The 24,383-nt window shown below is 38.5% G+C and overlaps 1 protein-coding gene across 13 annotated transcripts in view; it reads left to right on the top strand.

Moving 5' to 3' along the window:
* LOC126457957 (transmembrane protein 94) overlaps window positions 1–24,383 on the top strand; it is a 504,907-nt gene that overhangs the window by 363,048 nt on the left and 117,476 nt on the right. For 12 of the 13 annotated variants that reach the window (XM_050094697.1, XM_050094693.1, XM_050094699.1 and 9 more), the window contains exon 17: window positions 8,005–8,136. The exons of the other annotated variant lie outside the window; for it this stretch is intronic. In XM_050094697.1, the coding sequence (XP_049950654.1) occupies window positions 8,005–8,136 (132 nt within the window). The remainder of the gene's footprint in view (window positions 1–8,004; window positions 8,137–24,383) is intronic. 13 annotated transcript variants of the gene reach the window in all.

The raw sequence follows: 24,383 nt of genomic DNA, 5'->3' as shown, positions 1-24,383 counted from the left end.
ATTCTGTCTTTTGAAACGAAATTTATAAACCTACTTTATCCGCGCATTCCTTAAGGATCTCTATTTGTTTGGTTGCGATTTCTTCATCATCTGCAAGTATGGCCAAGTCGTCCGCGAATGCTAAACAAGATATCTCCACGTTGTCTTTGGTTCTACCAAGATGGATTGGTTTCCAGTAGGACTGATTTTTTAATTCTTTTTCCCATTCCTTAATGACTTTATCCAGGACTATATTAAACAGAAGTGGAGATAGCCCGTCACCTTGACGTACTCCAGTTTTTATGAGAAAGGGTTCAGAGATTTCTCCCCTGAATTTAACTTTAGATACAGTGTCTGTCAGTGATTCTTTGATAAGCCTTAGTGTTTTGGAGTGAAGTCCAAGTTCCTCTAAAATGTTAAACAAAGATTGCCGGTCAATTGAGTCAGAGGCTTTCTTAAAATCTACAAATGTACAAATTATGGGGGCATTTCTAATTGCTTTGTGTTTTAATATTGTCTTTAAATTAAATATTTGTTCTATGCATGAGCGACCGGGGCGGAAGCCTGCTTGATAATCACCAATTTGGCGTTCCAGCTGCTCTTGTGTTCTTTTCAGCTGGCATGTTGAGAGAATTTTGTAGGTGACTTGTAAAAGTGAGATTCCCCTGTAGTTATTGACATTTGTTTTGTCTCCTTTTTTATGTAACGGGTGAATAAGGGCACATTTCCAATCCTCTGGTAATTTTTCTGTTTCCCATATTTTTGTTATTATTTTTGTGAGCTCTTGCAACGTCTTTGGTCCTAGGTTTTTTAATAGCTCTGCAACAATGCCATCTTCGCCAGATGTTCTATTATTTTTTAAGTTTTTAATGTGACATTTGATTTCTTCCTGTGTTGGTGGTAATGAATCCGGTTGAGCGTTGGCACTGATTTCTTTGGGAAACCTTAAACTAGGTTCTGGGCAATTTAGTAGGTTAGAAAAATATTGAGCCAATACTTGACAGTTTTCCTGGTTTGTTAGGGCTAATTTACCATCTGGTTTTCTGAAACATATATTTTGAGGGATATATCCTCGTATTTTATCTGCGAAAGTTCTGTAGAAGTCTCTTGTATTGTAGTTTTGGAAATTTTCTTCTACGGCATCCAGTTGTGCCTTTGTGTACTTCCTTTTTGCTTGCCTAATAGATTTTGAAACCTGTTTTCTAACCTCGTTAAATAAATGTAGACTTTCTTGTGATTTTTTACTGTTATATTCTTGAAATGCCTTTTTTCTCCTTTCCAATGCATTTTCACAGTCTGAATCCCACCAAGGGTGTTTGAATATCTTTTTCAAGGGAATAGTTTCCTTAGCTATTCGCGTGATTTTAGAATGAAATTCTTCCCATGTGTTTGCCTTTTCCTTCTCCCATTCTTCTTTTACTTTAGATTCTTTAATCTTCTTGGTGTCATATTTCTGTATTTCTGTTTTCTTCTGATGACTTCTTCGTGCTGTAAACTTGATTTTAATTCTAGTTAGGTAATGGTCTGAATCAATGTTTGCTCCTCTGCGTACTTGGACGTCGTAAATTTCTTTTTGTACTGGGTATGAAATCGCCACATGATCTATTTGAAACTCGCCAATTTGTTGTGTAGGAGATCTCCATGTCTTTTGTTTTCTTGGACATTTTCTTAGAGATGTTGACATTATCTTCAGGTTATTCTGCTTACATAGTTCGACGAGCCTTGTACCATTTTTATTGGTAAATTTATGTGCAGGATATTTGCCTACGGTTTTTTGGTGGATTTTCTCTCTACCAATTTGGGCATTAAAATCGCCGAGTAGAACTTTTGTATCATCTTTTGGAACCTTGGCCATTATATTCTCCAAATTTTCCTAGAACTTTTCTGTTTCTATGGGTTTTATATAATGACAGCCACTCATCTGTAGCTGATGGATATGTGCCACATAAACAAAAATAACAATACACAAACTGTACTAATCTTCAAGCTACCACTTTTCTTTCATTTAAGTACTCACTTCCCACACACAGCCACACAAACACCCAATTCTACCTACCCACAGCTACACGATGACAGGGTTGTGTGTGGTGAGAGTGTGCTTAAAATAGATTAAAAGCATTGACAAGTAAAGTCTCTGGGCTGTTACATGTGTCTGTGCTCCACGCATTATTTAGCCTCATTTTTATTTATTTCTTCCATCCTGGAATTTCTGTTTCTTAAATCTTTTGTTGTATCAAATATATTCAGCATATGCATAATGTTATTCAGTTAATTGCAGCAGTTTCATACCAGTTTCATAAGTTGTAATTGTATGTTTCAGTTTAAAATATTTTTTAGTTCATAACTGTATCAAGCATACCAGCAGAGGCAAAAGTTGCTTAACAAATTTTTGGAATTCATGTTTGCATGATTTAATCATGGATAAACTTACAACACAGCAAAACTTTTTCATTGGCTTTGTTAGCCTTATGCACAAATATACCATTTGCTTGCATTTCCAAGCAGTGTAGTAAGTAGCTAGATTAGGTCACTGTATACTTGTAACTGTGTATATAATCTTCTTGATGTTTTTCAGAATTAAATGTTTTGGAATTTTTAAGATAGATTGCATTTAAGGGGTTCTCCCACATTATTTGCTAATTAACTGAGACACCCACATATTTGTAACTATTTACCTCCATTAATAATTAATTTCTACTGGTAAGGCGTGTCATTTTGTTGTATTATACTGTTTGGCTATATGTACGTAAGTTGCCCTCTGTGCACCTACTGACTGGTTATTCTCACTAAAATACCATAGTAGTCTCTCCATTACTTAAAGAAACTATTTATTCCAGTCTTCTATTGATAGTAGTGTCATCTCAATACATCATTGTATTTTCACCTAAAGCTGACAACATGTAATTTACGTATAGAATGAAAATAAGAAGTTCCACCACTGATCCCAGGTGTATGCCCTACTTTTTTAGCTATAGCACTGACCATTTTATGCTTTACTTGTGTACACTGTTCACATTTTTCTTGTAATGGTTTTATGATTACATAGCAACGTATTACATCATTGTACCATACTTAGTCTAGTACCATTGAAATGTTATGGAATATACCACAGATTTTTCTTCATTCATAAGTGAAGCTGTCCTCGAGTGGGAGGTTGGTTTCAGAGGGCTTTTGTAGGTGTGCTCCAGTGGGAGTGTCAGACTACAGGTCAAAAAGCAAAATGTTCAGCATTCAATACCTGCCTTCCTCCGACCTTTCAACTGGCATAACCAGGAAGTTGTAGGGCAACCTAAAGTTTTAACATGGTCTCCAAGTTACAGTGCAGTTTGAAATTTTTGACATTAACAAATAATTGCCAGAGTTACAAGAAGCAGTCTTCATTCAAATGGCTAAGAATTGTCTCTGCAGTCACAGCTTCCTCTCTTCAGCAGTCCTCTTCATCTCCATGTTTGAAGAGCTCCCATCTCACTGATCATATTTTTTAAATAGGTTTTTTTAGTCATGCCCTTGTTTTCTTCCCTACAGTCTTGCTTTCGAAGATGAAACAGTATGTGACAGAACAGGGTGGCCAAGTAGAGAATGCTGAACATTTGGCTCTGTAGTCTGACGTATAATATCTGAATTAATGGATAAAAAAATGCACTATTATTGTATTAGAAGATCTCTTTCTAAATCTGAGCGTAATTTGAGAGATTATTCCTTTTTATAAAATTTTGGTATTCTGTTTCTTATCAGGGTTTCCAGTATTTTCATATACAACAAATGTAACAGTGTTGGGCATATAATTCATGGGATTTTTTTAACCACCACCTTTGTATAATCCTCCATCCTTACTTCACATAATATGTCTTATTACTGCCATGGAATTCTACTGTACTTAAGATCATTCTGTGCCATTGCATTGATTCCACAGTTAACATTGCCTGTGTGGTCTGGAAACATTAATCACTCATCATCATTAGTTACTCTGGGTCGTTGGATACACTGATATGTCCTTCTTAACCCTTCTCCTCCTTTTCTGTCCCACTACTCTTCCCTATTCACATCTTGCCATCTTACTGCACCTCCTCTCCTCTCCCACCCTTTCTTTTTTCCCAGACCTCATCTTGTTTCATCTGCTGTAATTCTGTCTAATGTAACCTTCCTTCATCCACTGTTTTGGCAGGAGTTTATATAATTGAAGAAACTTCCTAATGTCCCATTCTCGAGTGATCTGCATATGACAGTGTAAAGCTGACTTCATTCCATCTACATCTTCCTGAATTTATAGTGACCTAGAAGTGTAAAGGCTAATTTTTTTCATCTGTGACTGCCTATGTATGAAAAGACAACATGTCTTGTGAAAACAATATCATGGAGCTGACAGTATCTGGATAAGTCTGTAATTTAGTCTCACTAATTTATGTCATAAGACTTAACTCATTTTTAAATCTATGGAAGACATTATTCAGTGATGAAGTAGTAAATATTTTGTTCATGTGCCAACTTTTTCATGATTTGCCATTACAGATTTGTTTTTATAATAGTTTTATAATAGTTGTTTTATAATAGTTGTTAACAGAGCAAGCCATCAACAGCAAAAAGTACTTCTTTAAAAATATAAATTTTAGAAATTCTAGCATTCTGCATTTACATTTCTGGTCTATAAATTGTACAGAAAATAGTTCTTATTATTTTGCTGCATATTAAGATTTCTCCCCATTTCATTCACAGATAGAGTGCAGAAAGAGTTATTGCTTGTGTGTTTCTATGCAAAGAATTGAAGTATGATGAGATGAATAATATTTGTATGTTGTGCCCTGAAGTGGTAGATATTGAGAAGCAATCACAAATAGAAAATCAACAGAAATTACTCAGCAGTGGAAAGGCTTCTGGACTAGATGAGATACCTTTGAGATTTTACAGAGATTATGTAATAGAACTTCCCCAAGGCATTCAACACAGTTCCCCACTGTTGTTTAATGAACATAATATGAACTGGCTGAGTATCAGTCCTGATTTGTGACTGTGTTCAGGACTTCCTTGCAGACAGAACTCATGTCATTCTTAACAGAACAGAATCAACAAATGTAATTTTGGGTGGACCCCAAGGGAGTGTTATGGGTTGTTACTGTATACAGTATGTAGAAATGCCCTAGTGAATACCACTGGATTAACAGTAAGGCCATAAGCAGATGATGATTTTTCTCTGTAGGTAGGTTACAATTTCAGAAGACTGTAATGAAATGCAAGAAGACTTGCAAAGGATCAATGACTGGTGCAAAGATTGATAGTTTCCAAAGAATGTAAATAAATGTAACATATTACTCATAAAAAACAGAGAGAGCAATTAATATTTGATTACATTATCGTTAAAAAATAACTACTGTAAAACTTACAACAGTTGAAAGTGGAATGATTACACAAAAGAAATTACAGGAAAAGCAGATGACAGACTGATTATTTTGGAGAATCTTAAGGAAATGTAGTTCATTCATGAATGAAGTAACTTATGAAATATTTGTTTGAGTGATTCTTCAGTATAGCTCATCAGTCTGGGATTGTAACCAAGATGAATTAAGAGAAGAGAGAGAGAACATTTTAGAAGAATGGAAAATAATTAGACCTGAAAGTTCAAATTTGAACGATAAATAAATAATCAGAACTAATGTAAAGACCTACAAAGAGGGCTGTTGGGTCAGATTTTTGAAGCCTTCTGAGTACCAGAATTTAGAGAGTAAGAATTTAACTTTCTAATACCTCTTTGGATTTACATAATCTGCTTGCTTTTAAATTTTTCAACCAGATCATAGGATTCCTTTTTTTCCCCAACTCTCTCAGTACCAACATCCCCTTTCCTGAGAGAAACCTCATCTATATCTCTCCCCCTTCCACTACAGACCATTTGACTTGAATCTTTCTGTTAACAACTCTCTTCTTCTCTTCGTGCTACTCCACCCTTCTCTCATTCTCACACTCTTTTTTTGTGATTAGCTTGTCCCCCCCTCCCTTTTTTGTGATTAGCTTGTCCCACTTGCAAACTTTTTTCTTCCCTTATTTTGTGCCCTCCATTTCACAATTTGTTATGATTGCACAACACATTCTTTACTCTACATTTTTATTGTGTTTCTTTCTTTAGACCTTCATTACTTCATTTGATATTCATTTACTGTTAACTCCGGTGTTGTTCCTTTTTTGTATTTCTCCCAGTATTGCTCCACTCAGACAATCATATCTTCTCATTCCAATAAAAAATTTCAAGTACTCCTCCGCTTTATTTTCCTTCTCCTCTTCACTTCAAATATCTTCAGACCATATATTGTAAATAACAGATGCTGATAACATTGAGTGTGCTAAATACATAAACATGCAATTCAAGACACTCAGTATGAACTTAATTATGGAGGTACAGAAAACGACAATCAATAGTTTGTCATCATCACAGTTTTTGAGCAGAAAGTATTTACCATGGGTTCTTAAATGTCTTTGTATTATTTAGAGTTCACTCTTTATCCTAGTTGTGAGTCATAACCAGGTTCTTCAGGAGTACGAAGTATGTTCAAAAAATTCTGGAACATTGTCCACAAAATTTTTCTACACTTACCTTTTACTTATTGTGCAAAGTCTCCTTCAAAATAATCTCCGCCACAATTGATACACCATTCCCAATGCTGTTTCACTTCCAGGAGCAGTCTTTGTATGCCTCGTACTGGATTGCACAAAATGCTGTCTGCGAATATTCTTGTATCTTGCCTATTGTTGCAAGTCTTCGACCTTGCAACATGATTTTCTGCTGTGGAAACAAAAAAACAAAAAAAAGTCTGTGGGGGCCAGGTCTGGAGAGTATGAAGGATGAGGCAGTACAGTGATATCGCTTTTTGTGCAATAGTCTTGCACCAACAGAAATGAATGTGCAAGTATGTCACTGTGATGCAGGAGCTTTGAATTATCTCGCCATCTTTCAGGCTATTTCCTTCTCACATTTACTTGCAAGTGTTGCAACACATCCCGATAGTACCATCGCTTAACAGTTTGACCCTGTGCCATGAGTTCATAATGAACTAATCCTTCAGAATCAAAGACAAGTATCAGCATGGCTTTGACATTTGACCTGATCTGATGAGCTTTTTTTGGTCTTGGAGAACTTTTCCTGACCCACTGTGAAGACCGAACCTTGGTCTCAATATGATAACTGTAGACCCACATTCTCATCATCAGTTATGTTCTCCTAAGGAACATCTCATTCTCAATTACATGATCCAAAAGCTCTTCAATGATTGTGAGGTGAAGGTCTTTCTGGTCTTGAATCATGAGACGTGGGACGAACATAGCAACAACATGATGCATTCCAAGATGCTGTGTCAGAATTTCATGACATTATCCAACTGAAATGTTATGTTCTTCTGCAATCACTTGGACAGTCAGTCTTCGATTGTCATGCACAATTTCAGTGACGTTCCTCACTTAAGCATTGGCAGTAGACGTTGAATGGTGATCTGAATGAGAGTCATATGTAACTTCTGTCTGGTCATTTTTAAACCATGTCAACCATTCATAACAGTGAATAAGGCTTAAGCACTCATCACCATAGGCTTCCTGCATCATTTGGTGTTTCTCCATAAAAGTTTTCTTGAGTTTCCAACAAAATTTAATGCAGACATATTGCTCCTCTAACTCTGCCATCTCAAAATTTACGAACTGTGTGACACAATGTTTTGCTCAATACAGCACTGAACAATAAATAAGACATGTGACAATGAATCTTCCGGCAGTTACACTTTAAACACAGGCGTGTGCAGGGATGTCAACCATATTTCACTCCAACACACCATTGGCACAAAATTACGAATGTTCCAAAATTTTGTGAACAGACCTTGTATGTATTATATTGTAGGTGTTTCCTCCTTTTATTTTACACAAAACCATAAATGAGCTTTAACATATTGTTTTTTATTTGAAACTAACTTATTGTTGGCTTCATTGCTTTTTTAATAAATTCTGTGTGTGAGCTAACTGAATGCACCCCTGATGTTCCACATCCCACAGATCCGACAGCGGTCAGTCAGACTCATGGCCTAATGTGGGTTTTCGACTGTCTTCTCCTTCATCTCTTCCCAAGTGCTGCACCCTGCCAAATGATGAGCATGCAGATGAAGCTGCTGGTTTACTCAGTACTCGGTATGTCTAATTACTTTTGATGTTTCAAAGCTAAACTAATCTGTGATTAATATGTATAGATTTGTAAAATCACAATCACTCTGTCTTAAAGAATGTTTCAGTTATTATTTTTCAGATAAACTGAATAACGAGGTAGATCAAGTATAAGGGCAGAATGCGAGACTGTCTTTGCACAAATAATAATGGGAAATACTTTCTTTGCTGTGGAAAGTTCTTGTAGAATGTAAATAATTTTGAATTAAAGGAGACTGCTCACCGAGAACTAGAAGCATTGAGTACACATGCAAAAAAGCAAGAAAACTTGCTAGCTTTCAGAGTAATCCTTTGACAAGATGGAGTAATATATGGTACACACACATGAAATGGGACTGGGGTGGTTGGCTGGCAGCCTGGAGGAAAGCAGTCAATTTGCCAGCTATGAATTCAGTAGGGAGGAGTTACAGGTATAAGGGCTAGGCACATAATAAATGATTGTAGGAGGTGGTGGGGAGCGGTGCTCACTGAAGGCAGTGTGGGGACATGAATTGGGAGGGGGTGACAGAACAGAGAAAGGGGAAGCTGATGAATGGTGGGTGGGGGGATAGTGGGTTACCTGAGGTTTAGTCCAGGATGAGTATGGGAATGGAGGGTGTGTTATAAGTATAATTTATATCTGCATGGGTCAGAGAAGGTGGTGGTGGGAGAAAAGATCCACATAGCCTGGGTTGTGAAGCAGCCACTGAAATTGAGCATGTTTTACTCAGATACATGTTGTGTCATTGTGTGATAACTTTGTACGTGGCAACAGTCTGGTGGATGGCTGGTTGGTAGTCATACCAACACAGCAGACTTCGACGTGTTTGCAGCAGAGTTGGTATATGACTGCTAGTTTCACAGGTGGTGCGGCCTTGGTGGGGTAGTATTAGCCTGTGACAGGGCTGGAGTAGGAGGTGCTGGATGGGTGGATTGGGCAGATATTGCACTTTGTCTGCCACAAGGACACAATTCCTGTGGCTAGGGATTCAGGGTAGGAGTGGCATAGGGATGGACTATAATGTTTTGTAGGTTGGGTTGGCAATGGAATATCACTTTAGGAGGTGTGGGGAGGATCTTGGGAGGATGACCCTCATTTCAGAGCAGAATGAGAGAGAATGAAAGTCCTGGCAAAGAATATGATTCAGTTATTCCAGTCCAGGGTGATATTGGGTGATGAGTGTAGTGCTTCTTTGTAGGTGGTGGGAAGATTGGGGATGTGTGAGGATATGATATGGGAGATCTGTTCATAGACTAGTTTTGACCTTCGTGAGGCCTTCAGCATACTAGGCAAGGGATTTCTCATCACTAAAGATATATCGTCCACAAGTGGCAAGGCTGTATGTCACCCAGTATGATCCTGGACTGAAACAACTGAACCATATCATTTGCGTGTGCTTTGATTATATCTCATCCTGCCCTGAAATGAGGGCTATGCTACCCAAGATCCTTCCCACAACTCCTAAAGTGGTGTTCCATTGTCCTTCTAACCTACACAATAGCCTAGTCCATCCTTATGCGACTCCCACTCCTGACCCCTTGCCACAGGGGTCATTTCTGTACAGCAGACTGAGGTACAAGGTCTGCCCAATCCACCTGCCCAGCACCTCCTGCTGCAGTCCCGTCACAGGCTAATCCTGCCCCATCAGAGGCCGGGCCTCCTGTGAAAGCAGCATTAACATACACCAGTTCTGCTGCAAGCACTGCACAGCCTTTTGTGTTGGTATAACTACCAACCAGTTGTCCACCAGGATGAACGGCCACCACCAAACTGTTGCCAAGAACAAAGTGGCACAACATGCAGCTGAGCATAACATGTTCAATTTCAATGGCATTGCTTCATAACCTGGGCCATATGGATCCTTTCCTCCACCACCAGCTTCTCTGAACTTTTTAGATGGGAGTTATCCATCCAAAACATCCTCCACTCCTATAATCGTCCTGGTCTCAGTTTCAGGTAATCCACTGTCCCCACACCCTCCACCCATCAGTTTCCCCTTTTCTCTGTACTGTTACCCCCCACCCATTTCATGTCTCCACACTGCCTTCAGTGAATGTTGCTCTCCGCTGGCCCGTACAGTTGTGCATTACCTCCCACACTCCTAGCCAGCAAATTGACTGCCTCCCTCCAAGCCGCTAGCCATTCACCACCAGTCCTTTTCCCTCTTCCTACCCCATCTAACACTACCCCCACCACCATCAGTCGACCTGCTCGAAAACAAAGCATTTGCACTGTTAGTCCATCTGGCACCATGTAGGGGTAGGGGGGTGTGTATGAGCATGTGCGCATGCACGTGTGTGTGTTTTTTACTCTAGCTCATCAAAGGATAACTTGTGAAAGCTAGCAAGTTTCCTTTCTTTTGTTTGTGTGTGAATGGACAACTCAACACTTCTGATTTTCAGTGAGTTGTCTCTTTTGATCCAGATATGTTTATATTGTCTCTTTATTTTGTTTATTTTTAATGATTGCTTAACCTGTGGATGACAGTTCGTTTAATAAGCTTTGAAGCCTCAGTAACATGAATACAGATAGTTTGAAAGGAATCCTTGAGTTAAAACATGTCCCATTTATAGCATTGATTAATCTTCTGAGATCCTACTGTACAGCAAGTGTTCTTTGGAGCTCAGCCATTGCCAATATCTCAAGCTGTAGGTCATTTCTACAAGACCTATAATATGTAACTTTTATTATTCCTTGTTGTCAGTATACATTCTTCCAGCAAGAATGCTACGTTTGTTGCCTAGACCATGAGATTGAAAGTTTCCCAATAAGATAGATTGCTTTTCTGGGGGGAAAAAAAGAAAGAAAAAACCACTCATTATCATGAGGTGCATACATATGTAAATTATAATAAAAAGTGTGATCAGCTGCAGGGACAAAACGCAACTAAAGCCCAAAGAACTACAACAACAGTGGGAAGATTAAGGTGTGACTGAAGTTGAAATACTATAAAAAGAGAAAATGCTGAGAAGATGCAGCATTTATTCTGACATTTAATGTACCTAAATTACCTGAGAATATTATAGCAGTTTCATGTGCTTAAAGGGAGTGTTGTAAATACCAAGGTTTATCATGTTGGGATGCAAAGGTCAGATGACTGAAGAGACTGCCTGCACTATGCTTGTCTGTCCTATGCTGGGTTATTGCTATGTGGTGTGGGATCCTTAACATATAGGATTGATGGAGGGTATCAGAAGAGTTCCAAGAATGGCAGCTTGTTTTGTATTATCATGAAATATTTGAGATATTATCACAGATATGATATGCAAGTTAGAACTGCGGTCATTAAAACAAATCTGTTTTCCATTGCAAATCATTTTGGTAAATTTCAAACACAGATCTTCTCCTCAAAATGAAAAAAATATTTTGTTGATGCTCACCTATAAGTGAGAAGTGATCATCATAATAAAATAAGAGAAATTGGAGCTTGCATGAAAGATTTAAGTGTTTGCATTTCTCGTGCACTCTTTGAGAGTAGGAACGGTAGAGAAAGTGTGAAAGTGGTTCAGTGAACTCTCTCCTAGGCTCTTAACTGTAAGTGTGAATTGCAGCATTGTCATGTAGATGTACATAGCATGAGGCAAATGGTATTTAGCTACCTATGAAGTATGACTCCACCCAAGTGTTTGATTTGTTTCTATGTACATCCTGTGTGAAGCAGAGAATACTTGTCTTCAAAGAGGGAGAATGATAATGGGAGATCAAGATCACCCAGTGTTTCTTGTAATCTGAGGCAAAAAGGCATAAGGTAATCTACATATTTACTTTTATGAATTAATTCACCTCATCTATGAAGTACTGTTATCAGAGATTAAAATCACCATCCAGACAGCGACAGCTGATGAAAGCATAACAAACTCCACCTGAAAAAAAGTTGTGAGTTTCACTACTGACTAAACAAGGACGTATGCCTTCAACTGTCACAATAATAGCAGTAAAACATAATGTTGAGAAGAACAAAGCACCCTCATACCAGGCAGATAAATTGAAGAAAAAATGATTCCAGTAAAACAGCTTTATCTGCATCCCCAAAATCCAAGAAAAAGATGAACAACAACAGGCCATGTGACTTAGATATTGTGTGACACGTCTGATGATGAGCATTTATTTAGTGATAAGGATGTCGACATATGTTTGAGGGAACCAGTTAGTTCCTCCAGTAACCCTCTCCTCCTTTTTGCCAACTCCGTTCATCTACCAAACAACAGAGAGAGAGGGAAACCTTAACACTATGATGGCTCCCCAAGTTCAGTAGAATATCATTGGGTTCAGGACACGTGTGTAAGAGCTAAAACTTCTAATACATCTAAGACCAATGTCTATATATCTCCAAGATACAGACTTGAAACTTTATGATGGCCCTGTGCTATGTGTTTACAGGCATCACAAATAGAATGGGCTTAGTATGGAGAGAGCAAAAGGAGGATTAAACAGTGCTTACAGCTCCTCACTTCTTGCTATCACCTCCAGTTTACAAGTCTTCACTGCTTCGGTTCATGTGTATCATAGAAGAACCATAGTTTCCCTCTCAATGCCCCCACATGAAGTTTGAGAGAAAGAGGTTCTCACTAAACCCGTTATTCAGTACCCTCAACTAGTCCTCCTATGTAGGGCATTCAATTCACGCTGTGAACTGTGAACTTCAGCAACTACCTGCTTGATCAGTAGAGCAGTAGAGAGCCAGCCTGTTAATGTTGCCAAATGCATTCATATTGAATAGTACTTCAACACTGCGAGAGGATTGTCCACTGCTAATGATATCTCAGTGTGCTCCACCCTCACACACATTGCCCAATGGGAAGTGACCAGCGACGTGCACATTGTTGACACCCTCTCAGTCTGAATTCATTGGCCAGACAGAGAAATGTCTAAAAGAAAGCTACCATATTGGGTGCCCAACCAGGCAAACTGGATGCTCTGCTGTCAACTTACTGTGAATGGAACAGCACAACAGGCTCAAGGAATGAGTGGATCATACTACAAACATGTTACACCATGCCAATGAAACCTCCATAGCACAGTCTTCAGGCCAATGTGAAATACTGCTTGGTGGAGCAACAAATACAGTTCCACAAGGAGGAGGAGGAGGCAGGCAGCTCTTTACAGGTTCAGGAGCCAGCCAACAACAGAGCCCCACAGCTTTTCAGGTAAAGGGGGCAAAAATCTGGTTAAATTAATTGAAAATTTAAGAAGAGATGATTGCAACAATCCTTGAACTCTATGAATTATTCAACTAAGAGTGTACTTGTATTGGAGATCGTTTGGAGGGGGGAAAGGTAATAAGTGCCTTTTTGCTGCTATAATGCAGAACAGAAATCTCCAGACCAACCCAAAAGACAGGGCACAGATGATGGAAAAACATTTATCTAGATTTACCAATGCTGACAGTCATGTTCCAGGTTTCTAACATCACAAAGTATATACACTGAGGGTGATGGTTGGGACTGCAGTTTCACCAGTGATGAAGTGTAGACCTGCCACTTTCTCATGCGAGAGCTAAATTCTGCCTTGTGTGGCATGCTATACATTACCTGATGATGAGATGGTAGATCGCAACATGTTGTGGCATCTCAGATAGAGGAGTAAAGTAGTTTCCTTTAATTTTATCTGTTTGATAGAACAGTTATCCAGTCCATGGGAGAAAATTATTTTAATCCCTTTCTTGAAACCTGGGAAAGACATTACAAGACCAAATAGTTATTGCAAAGCTGTTTTAATCACTCTTCTGAAATCTGGGGAGGACTGTGTATGCCCAAGTTATTATTGTATTCTGACCCTCACTTGCTGTATGAGAGACCTTGGAGTGGGAGACTGACCACTGGACCTTGGAATGCAGACAGCTCTACAGTCGCTTTTGGTGTGGGTTCAAGAGGTTTTGCTTCACCTTTGATAACATGGTCCTATTGGAAGGCCTGTGCAGGCATCATCTAATGATGAAGCCCTGAATTTATATCCTTGGACAGCTCCATGAATGGAGCTTCTAAGGACATTTTCCCATGGTCATTCCTGTCCACAAGCTAAATTAAATATCAAGTTAGTGTGTCCTCTTTGTACACTTAGAACAAGAGACAGTCACCTTGCTGTAACTAGTAGTAATACACACATTAAGAAAAGGTTTTACACCACCTCGGTTTCGAGAGTTCTGGAATCTCTACAGAGAATTGGAATAGAGATAAACATAAACACCATTTCCGCCCTTTTTATTACTCATGAAAACCACACATTGCTGTACACACCGGTACCTCTAATAACCAGCAGCACATCGTCTCGCATTGATGCATACCTGTATTCGTCGTGGCATACTATCCGCAAGTTCATCAAGGCACTGTTGGTCTAGATTGTCCCACTCCTCGGTGATTTGGCATAGATCCCTCAGAGTGATTGGTGGGTCACTTCGTCCATAAACAGCCCTTTTCAATCTATACCAGGCATGTTTGGTAGGGTTCGTATCTGGAGAACATGCTGGCCACTCTAGTCGAGTGATGTTGTTATCCTGAAGGAAGTCATTCACAAGATGTGCACGATGGGGGCGCAAATTGTCATCCATGAAGAAAAATGCCTCACCAATATGCTGCCGATTTAATTGCACTATTGGTTGGAGGATGGCATTCATGTATTGTACAGCTGTTACAATGCCTTCCATAGCCACCAGCGATGTACGTTTGCCCCACATAATGACAACCCAAAAGATCAGGGAACCTCTCCCTTGCTGCACTCATTGGACAGTGTGTCTAACTTGTTCAGCCTGGCCAGGTTGCCTCCAAACACATCTCTGACTATTGTCTGGTTGATGACATATGTGACACTTATCGGTGAAGAGAACGTGATGCCAATCCTGAGCAGTCCATTCAGCATGTTGTTGGGCCCATCTGTACCGTGCTGCATGGTGGTGTGATTGCAGAGATGGACCTCGCCATGGACATCGAGAGTGAAATTGAGTATCATGCAGCCTGTTGCGCACAGTTTGAGTGGTAACACGAAGTCCTGTGGCTGCACGATAAACATTATTCAACATGATGGTGTTGCTGTCAGGGTTCCTCCAAGCCATAATCCGCAGGTAGCGGTCATCCACTGCAGTAGTAGTCCTTGGGCGGCTTGAGCGAGGCATGTCATCGACAGTTCCTGTCTCTCTGTATCTCCTCCATGTTCGACACAACATTGCTTTGGTTCACTCCGAGACATCTGGACACTTCCCTTGTTGAGAGCCATTACTGGCACAAAGCAACAATGTGGATGCAATCAAACCACGGTATTGACCATCTAGGCATGGTTGAACTACAGACAGCATGAGCCATGTACCTCCTTCCTGGTGGAATGACTGGAACTGATTGGCTGACGGACCCCCTCCATCTAACAAGCGCTGCTCATGCATGGTTGTTTACATCTTTGGGCAGTTTTAGTGACATATCTGAACAGTCAAAGGGACTGTGTCTGTGATACAATATCCACAGTCAATGTCGATCTTCAGGAGTTCTGGAAACCAGGGTGATGCAAAACTATTTTTGATGTGTGTATAATGTCAACGATAAGAAGTCATCTTCAGTGTTCATTCTGTGTAGATGAGTTCTCTGTCTTTTGTTTCTCCTCCAGCCTTGCAACCTTAACCCATAAAACTCATCAATCACAGTCAAAAATTAGAAAGTTGGAGAAATTTCCGGGAAGAAATGTTTTAATTTTTCAACTGAGAAACCTGTGTTCCAACCATTGTCATTCTGTTTTTAATTTTCAACTCAACAAAAGCGACACAGCAATTAGTTTTAAAGAAACAATGAGTTTTCTTGGCCTCACATTTGTTTTTTAGTTTATTTGATTGCCACGCTATAGGGACTTTTGCAGTGTCTCGAAAAGCACTGTACAGTTATCGGTACTTTTCTCTCAACTGCATTTTTACCTGTCATTTTCCTACATTGGGAACATTCCTGCTTTTTCTTCTTCTTATAGCTGTCTAAAGGTTTCAAATTATCTTCCATAGTAATAAATAAGTGAAGTCATTTGCTGAACTTTTTTCAAGTCAACCTTTCAAGTGGGAGTCCAATTATGTGCTTACAGGCATTGTGTGTCTGCACTGTGTACTCACCCCAGTTTCAGTCTCACAGCATTACTTCGTCATTTAAATGTAGAGATATTAGTGCTGACACACAATTAAGATTATTGTTGGGAAGTAAGTGAGATGGAAAAATTAGGAACTACTAATTGTCATCATGAAAAAAAAGTTAAAGTGATACATAAAAATATTTAGGAAGCTGCTATATATTTTAGTGAGCAATGCATTTATTGTTTATCAGGTGACTGAAAAGTCAAAGAAATATGCACATGTAAATTCCAAATTGTGTATCATAATTAGATAGGTGCAAACACGAAGAAGATACTGTGGTTCAGGACTTTATTTCAAAGACTGCTTCAAAGTAGACCACAGTGAAAGTTCATTTTAAGTGACAATGTATAGTTTAAATGTCTATTAACAATTTTTGCAAAATTTCATTAATTTTCTACAAATAATTTCTGCACTAGAGTATTTTATGTAAAACTAGTAATGTGTGTCAGCTTCTCTTGGGTAGCACTAAATATCTACAGCCCAATGACTTGTCTAATGTAGTGACATAGAGACATGATTAAAATTCAAAGAACAATGTTTGGTGACTGTATCGTCAGTTTCATGTAACTTAAACAACTTAGGCAATGCAAGCCAGGAAGCTTATCAGGAGGCACAACTGAAAATATAGACAGAGACCGCAGCTAGGGACTTTTAATTTATCTATGTGTAGAAGGTAGAAGTTAGATAGAAGATAAAAGATTGATGCTACATTCATGTATAGAAGATAGATGCTGCATTCCTGTGTCAGCCGCCTCAATAGACTACCACCAGTTGGCTAGGCGTGAGCATGAAAACTACCAGCTTGAAGAGTTAATATTGACCTGATATGCAAATTTGATTATTTTTATGACATCAGATACATTGTGTCTGAGTTATAAAGCCGTGTATTGCCCAAATGAACACAGAGCTCAAATAAGAAAATCAATCTACAACCAACTAAAACAGAACTACAACAATGTTCTTGGGCTTTCCAAGCACCTGCATTGCATCATTTCATTTGGCAATACTTTGAGACCATCTGTGCCCAATTAGACAGCAGATGTTTTGTGTTTGGACAGTTCATATTCTTGTAGATTCATGATCTGCCACTTGCTATGCCCCACTGGCCGGTTTTGGTGATAATGTGTAGAATGGCTAGACATTTTTAGGATAAGGTCAGGTGGGAGATACTGAAGTGTTACATGCCATTTAAGCAAATGATATTTCGCTCTCCTTGTGTAATACAAGGAAAGGTGATCCTGACAGAATAATACTAAGTAGAGAGTACATTGTGGAACATATATTGTGCACGGGTGTTTGTTTTTGTATATGCAGACATTAAATGGAAGGTGTGGAATATGAGAAAACAGCAAGATATGGTGACAAATAAATCCTCCACCTGTAGTTTGGTGGTGGCTGACCATCAAAGAGCAAACACACTCTCCAAGGATGAAAACAAAAGACAAGTTGGTTTTGTGACAAATGAAATATATTATAATCTTGATTGTCATGTTGAGCCTTCAAGGCATATATTGTATGCAAAATTATGTCCTGCTCAAATTCACAAGTGACACTAATGTTCTGTACACCCATTCTAGGAAATATATGTTTGTAAAAGGAAAGTAGTGGATGTGCTTTCTCATGATATGAGTAGAAGTGAGTCAACTATGGCGACTGGATTAAAAGCAGAAGGTGCATTCGTCAAATGTTACTTCAGGTGAAAGATCTCATGAAGTGCTCTGATTCAGCTTCAGCTACAAAGAGAGAGCTATAGCGGCTATATAAAACCTTAAATCAACAAGAAACAAACTTCAGTATGCTTGCTTGAGGAAAGTTCCTTTAATGCTCATAGTTACTCTGATGAATGTGTCAGAAGGCACAGTAAGCTTATTTCATCAAAATATAGGGGGAATTAAGAATAAAGTAGACAAATTGCAAATAGATCTTGACACTGTGACATTATTCATATCTCAAGCATCATTTAAGCAGTGAAGAAATACTGAGGTTTCCTTTGGTGGGGTACACCTTATCCGATTTGTATGCTAGGAGTTCATTACAGAAGGGCTGAGTGGTCATTTATGTCAAGTTTAATGTTTCATTTAACAGAGTTAACATATCAAAACATTGTAAGACCAAATATTGCAAGGCTTTGCAGGATAGTTTGAATTTTCAAGTAAAGAACTTATCATCATAGACCGTTACAGATAACCCAATTCAGGCTACAGGATTTTCCTTTCCAGGCTTGATGCTGCGCTAGGCTCAGTCCTTAAGAAAGACATGGAACTGATTTTGTGTGTGATTTCAATATAAACTCGCTGGCTGATTCCCTAGAGAAACGAATGTAATGGACTTAATTAAATCTTGTAACCTGGTATAGACAGCGTAATTTCCAACCAGAGTTCAAGGAAACAGCAGTGCAATCATAGACAGCATCTTCATAGATAGTCTCTTATGGAAGGGCTGAGAAAAATTAATTATGCCCTGTCACATGATCCACAGTAGTAATACTAAATGAAATCAAGGAAGAGTCATATCTCAAAGTAGTGAACAAAACATTTTGAGTAATGAGTCCACTTGCAATGCTGATATTCAAAACCAATCTCAAAGGGGGAACTTGGCAAGAAGTCTTCAGTACAGACAATTTGAATGATAAATATTACATTTCTTCAAATCTTAATCACGTTCTTTCATAACTCTTTCACATAAGAGAATTGCAGACATGCAGTATTAATAAGCAACTGATTTGGATAACTAATAGCATTAGAAAATCATATAGGAGAAATGGGAGCACTGTAATAATATGAAGGACAGTAAGAACCCAGTAACAGAATTTGCCTGTAGAGTATACTGCAAAGTGCTGGGGAATGTCATCAGGCAGGCTACAACAATGCATTATGCCCAGAGAATAAATTGCTCTGAGAAAATAATTAAAGTTATATTGTCAATTTTGAAAGAGGTTTCAGGGCATAATGTGGGTGCTCAACATATTATGTGTCTCTTGTATGCAAATGAAACTGTAAGTGCACCACCAGAGCTGTGTAAAATATTTAATAATCACTTCTTGTAAATAATCTACAAGTTCAATGAAAACTTTATGGGCACAGGTAAATATACAGAACTCTGGATTGCTGGTGTTCTGAGACAGCTACATCACATGTAGCTACAAGAAACAAACAAAGGTGAAATTGAGTCAATTATTACATCACCAGCCTTTTCCCTACAGTTTCACCTGCATGTGCATTCTAAACATATATTTAACACACCTCCACCTTTCCCTCCCTCTGTCTGTCCGCATCATCCAGACACATCTATCTGTCTATCTCCGTCTCTTCATCTCCTCCTCCCTCTCTCTCTGTAAGTTTCCTCCCCTCTCTCTGTAAGTTTCCTCCCCTCTCTCTCTCTACATTCCTGCCAACCCCTCTTTGGTTTCTCCTTCACTGTCCATCTGAAAATATCTTCCTCATCCTCCCTCTGACCACATCCTCCTTCCCCTCTCTCTCTCTTTCTGTCTCTTCCTCCTCTCTGTCTTTTCCATCTGCCCATTACCCACCTCTACACCTTCCACCTGCCTCATGCATCTCCCCTCCTTCTCCCCCCCTTTCTCTCTCTCTCCCTCTCTCTCTCTCTCTCTCTCTCTCTCTCTCTCTCTCCATCCCCTCCTATATCTATCTCAACCTGTCCCCAGACATGCTCATTAGCACGTGTAGCCCCTGCAATACAGTTAAGTAAAGCAGGCTGATATTACTCTTATAACATGTTTGTCATGCAGAGCAGGCTACACATCAGGGCCTTGGGGGTTTGAAAATCATTTATTTGCCCCTGACGAACTGCCTGCCAGCAAAGCAGGTTGTCTTGCCTCCTGACATGCAGGCTGCCCTGCAAAGCAGGTTCATTTGGCAGGTTCTCACACAGTGTGCCTGTTGTGCAGGGTAAACTTTATGCCAGGGGCTGGAAAAAACATGTTTTTGTCTGAATCTATGCTCATATTGTAGCTAGGAGGTTGTAAACTGCATGATGCTGATACTTATGAGGCCTGCTGTTTTTGTGACTAATTTGGTTGAAATCGATCCCAAGGTTTGGGAGGAGATCCTGGACATACACATATACACTCTGCTTTATGTATGAAACAGATTCAAGAGTAAAGCCTGTCATGAGTGTGATGAGATTTCAAGTAGGACTCTGCACCGTACATTAGTTCTGGGCTCATTGTCAGTCATCTGTGCTATGTACCTTTCAAGTGTGCCCGATTCCTGACACTAAAATGCACATTAATGAAACCTGTTTTATATACATGTGGACACACACACACACACACACACACACACACACACACACACGAAGTTCTGAACATGGGTCGATAAGGGGTTCATGAACTTACACAACATTTTATTCAAACTGTCTGTTTCTGAGCTAAAAATATGCTTTGTGAATGGGATGAGTTACCCAAAAATATAATCCATATGGCGTAAGTGTAAGAAAAACAGCAAAGTACACTATTTTCATGCTAGACTGTCACTTCTTGCAGATGCTGTTCTAATGGTGAGTATAGCAGCATTCAGTTTTTGAACAAGATGTTGAACATGCATTTTCCCTGACTGCTTATCATGTATTTGAACACCTTGGAATTTGGACTGTTCAGACTCACTAATCATATGTTGATTCTGTGTAGACACACACAGTAGTATGACATTTTGGGTTGAATCTTCCAAGTTAGCTGCTAATAGGTTCATTATATTTGATACAATAGGCCTATTTCAGTGGAATTACCATTGCCAAGTACACTTGTGAATATTACAGTTTGTAAATTTCATTTACTTTTGCAATATATGTATGTCAAGTTAATTGTACAAGTATACTAACGTCTAGCTGGGAAAGACATACATGTTCCATCATTGATGAATCTATTTGTCAATAAAATAAAGTTATGTAGTAATTTGAATGTAGCTGACAGTTTTTGACAATGCTGTATGTTTACAAAATGGTTGTAGCTTAGTCAGGAATATAGTTTGAGTTACAGATAATTTAGGTGTTTGTGTATTCTTTGGTTGTATATTTTTTTCCATTGTCATACTTCAGAATGTCAGTAAAATTTTCTAGCAATATATATGTTTGAAGTCACTCTATTCATTTAATATGTCATGGAGATAAGTTTTAATGTTTATATAAATTTTCAATTCTTCCAATATTTTCCAGCAAGTCAATTTGTTATTATTTTAAATATTTGAACTGCAGTTTCGATTCTGTTGACTTTATGATTTTGGTTTTTTAAATGCGTGAAGAGACTCAACTGATTGCTGTCGCTATGTGTAGTATGGTGTCAACATCTGATTTTAAAATTTTGCCCTGTTTGTCCAATGTAAAATTTGTTACAGCTGTCACACGTAATTTTGTATATTCCTGAGTACTGATGAATGTATCAGTCAGCTAGACATAAGTCAATTAACTCCACATACAAATGTTGCAAAAGTAAATTAAATTTACAAATTGTAATATTCACTTATATACTTGACAATGGCAGTTTCATGAAAATAGGCCTATTGTCTGAAATATAATAAAAGCATTAGCAGCTAACTTGTAAGATTCAATTTAAAATGTCATATTACAATGTGTTTCATGCTGCAGGCCCAAACTAAACAAAAAATAGAAACAGTAGTGGTCTCAGCACTGACCCATCAGGCATCACCCACTTAGCCATGCCCCAATGAGACTCCATGTCATGGTCATTCTCATTACTGTGGAGAGTGACTGTTTGCTGTCTGTTCTAAAAGTATGAGAGGAACCAGTTGTGAGCTACTCTTCTTTATTCCATAACAGTACACTTCTGTTGTAATACTTTGTAATCAACACAATCAAATGCCTTATTTAAATCAAAGAACTTTTCAATAAATTTAGCAGATGCCAGTAGCTTAGAAGTAGGTCTAAAATTGTCTTTGTTATCCCTTTCTCCTTTTTTATGAACGATTTCACTACTGAGTGCTTTAATCGTTTGTGAAACTGACCAGCCCTAAAAGAAAAATTACAAATGTGACTAAGTATTGGGCTAACATTTACAGCACAGTACTTTAGTATACATATCCATGAGAATCTTTAGTCTTCAATGATTTAATTATCAACTCCATCTCCCCCTTTTCAGTATCACAGAAATGTATTTTGGATACTGATGTGGGAAAGCCATTGTCTAAGATATTTATGTGATTTCCTGTAGAAACTAAGTTTTTAACTCATCTGCTATATTCAGAAGGTGATAATACTGTAAATATATCTGACTTACAAGTAACAGAAAAAGTTACTACTACTGACTTTATATCCTCCATGGCATGCTACTGGGGCCAGACATCTCCTTCACAAATGATCATATTGTTTTAATACCACATACCACGTGCTTTTTGCCTTCCTACTAACATTTTAAGCACCTTGCAGCACTGATTGTAAAAGGCAACTACAGCTCTGTTGTGGTTGTTTGTAATGTTTTGATACACAAGAACTATCCAGAAAGTTGGAAACTTGTGGTCTGTTGCAGCTGTGGGCAGGGCTACAGCTGCCATCTTGGTGCTTTAATGTTCCTACACCAGTACGCATCCAGCGGTGGTAGTGTGTGGCCTGTGTCACTGCTTCTTTGCTTTCTGTGACATGTTAAAATGTGCGCTGCAATAGAAAAGCCAGCCACATGTAAGGTGCATTCTTTGATTAGCTTTTTTTGGACAAAATTGCATATCAGTTAAAATTTGTCATGATATGTGTGATGTGTATGGAAAAGAAATAGTGAGTGAAAGCTGAGTGAGGCAATCGTGCATTGATTTTAAAAATTACTGTACCATGGTTCACAGTGAGGACCACAGTGGTAGGCCTAGCTTTGTTAATAACGACCTGCTAATGAAAATCAATGACAAAAGTAGTGAAAATCATCATTCCACAATTATGGAATTTTCACAACATTTCTCCCAAATTTCACAGAGATTAGTGCATTAAATTTTGGCAGAGAAGCTTGGTTACAACAAATTTGGGCTAGGTAGGTTTCCAAAATCTGAAAACCACGAAAAACAGAGTGTGGCTGCAACACTGACCTTCCTCAAAGATTATGAGAAAAGTGGTAACAAAGTTGTCGATCATATTGTAACTGAGGAAGAGATTTGGGTGAAATATGTCAGTTGTGAAAGAAAAAGGCAGTCAGTGGAATGGTGACACACAAATTCTACCAAGAAACAAAGGTAGTGTTTGCAAATGCTATCAGCAAGAAAAATCATAGCTATTGTGGTTTGGGACTCTAAGAGAGTGAGTCTTGTTGATTTCCTAAAAGATACAAAACAAGTATTAGAGAAAACTTAGTGCAAAAATTGTGTTATTTCAAGGCAACGCACCTTTACACACAGCCAATCATACGCAAGAGCTACTAAGGGGTTTTAGGTGGGATATGTTCAATTATCCACTATACATCGCGGATCTGGGCCTGAGCGATTATCACCCCCTCCCACCAATGGAAACATGGCTCACTACACAACACTTTAATAATGACACTGAACTGCGTGCCAGTATAAACCAATGGTTGCAATTGCAGGCAGCAGATTTCTACAGAGACAGTACTTAAAACTTTGTGCCACGGTGTGATTAGTACCTCAATTTGAATGGTGATTATGTAGAAAAATAGCTTAAAAGTGTGCCTTTCAAATGTATGTAATAAAATTTGGTTTTTCTGCATTTTTTTATATTGATATGTCTATTACTTTCTAGATAGCCCTCGTAATTCCACTTTGTTCTACATGATTTCCTTATGCCACTAATCAGCCACCTAGATTGCCTGTTAGTCCTGGTACCAAAGCAACTTTCAAAGAGCAAGAGAAATATGTTGGATACAGCATTATATTTATTGTCTGTTATCAGCACTATAGACATCCTACCACACTTGTTCTTTAATGAGGCTTAAAAAAATGTGTGTTGCCACTAGCACAAATTCAAAAGGGCATTTACCTTTTTACTAACAAAAGACCTTTAATAATAAAGAATCAACAATAAGTAGTCTATAGTTGTGCTACCGTTCACTTACACTTTGGTTAGAAAAAATACAATGATGAGAATTTAGGAGATCTTCTAATATTAAAGTCAGCACATACAACTAATTTTTGGTACTTTCTATTGAGTGGACCAAGATATTACTGTAGCATG

The sequence above is a fragment of the Schistocerca serialis genome, chromosome 2, assembly GCF_023864345.2.
Source record: "Schistocerca serialis cubense isolate TAMUIC-IGC-003099 chromosome 2, iqSchSeri2.2, whole genome shotgun sequence".
Taxonomy (NCBI): Eukaryota; Metazoa; Arthropoda; class Insecta; order Orthoptera; family Acrididae; genus Schistocerca; species Schistocerca serialis.
Note: the sequence above shows the minus strand (reverse complement) of the source record. Positions and strands in the feature narration are given on the sequence as shown.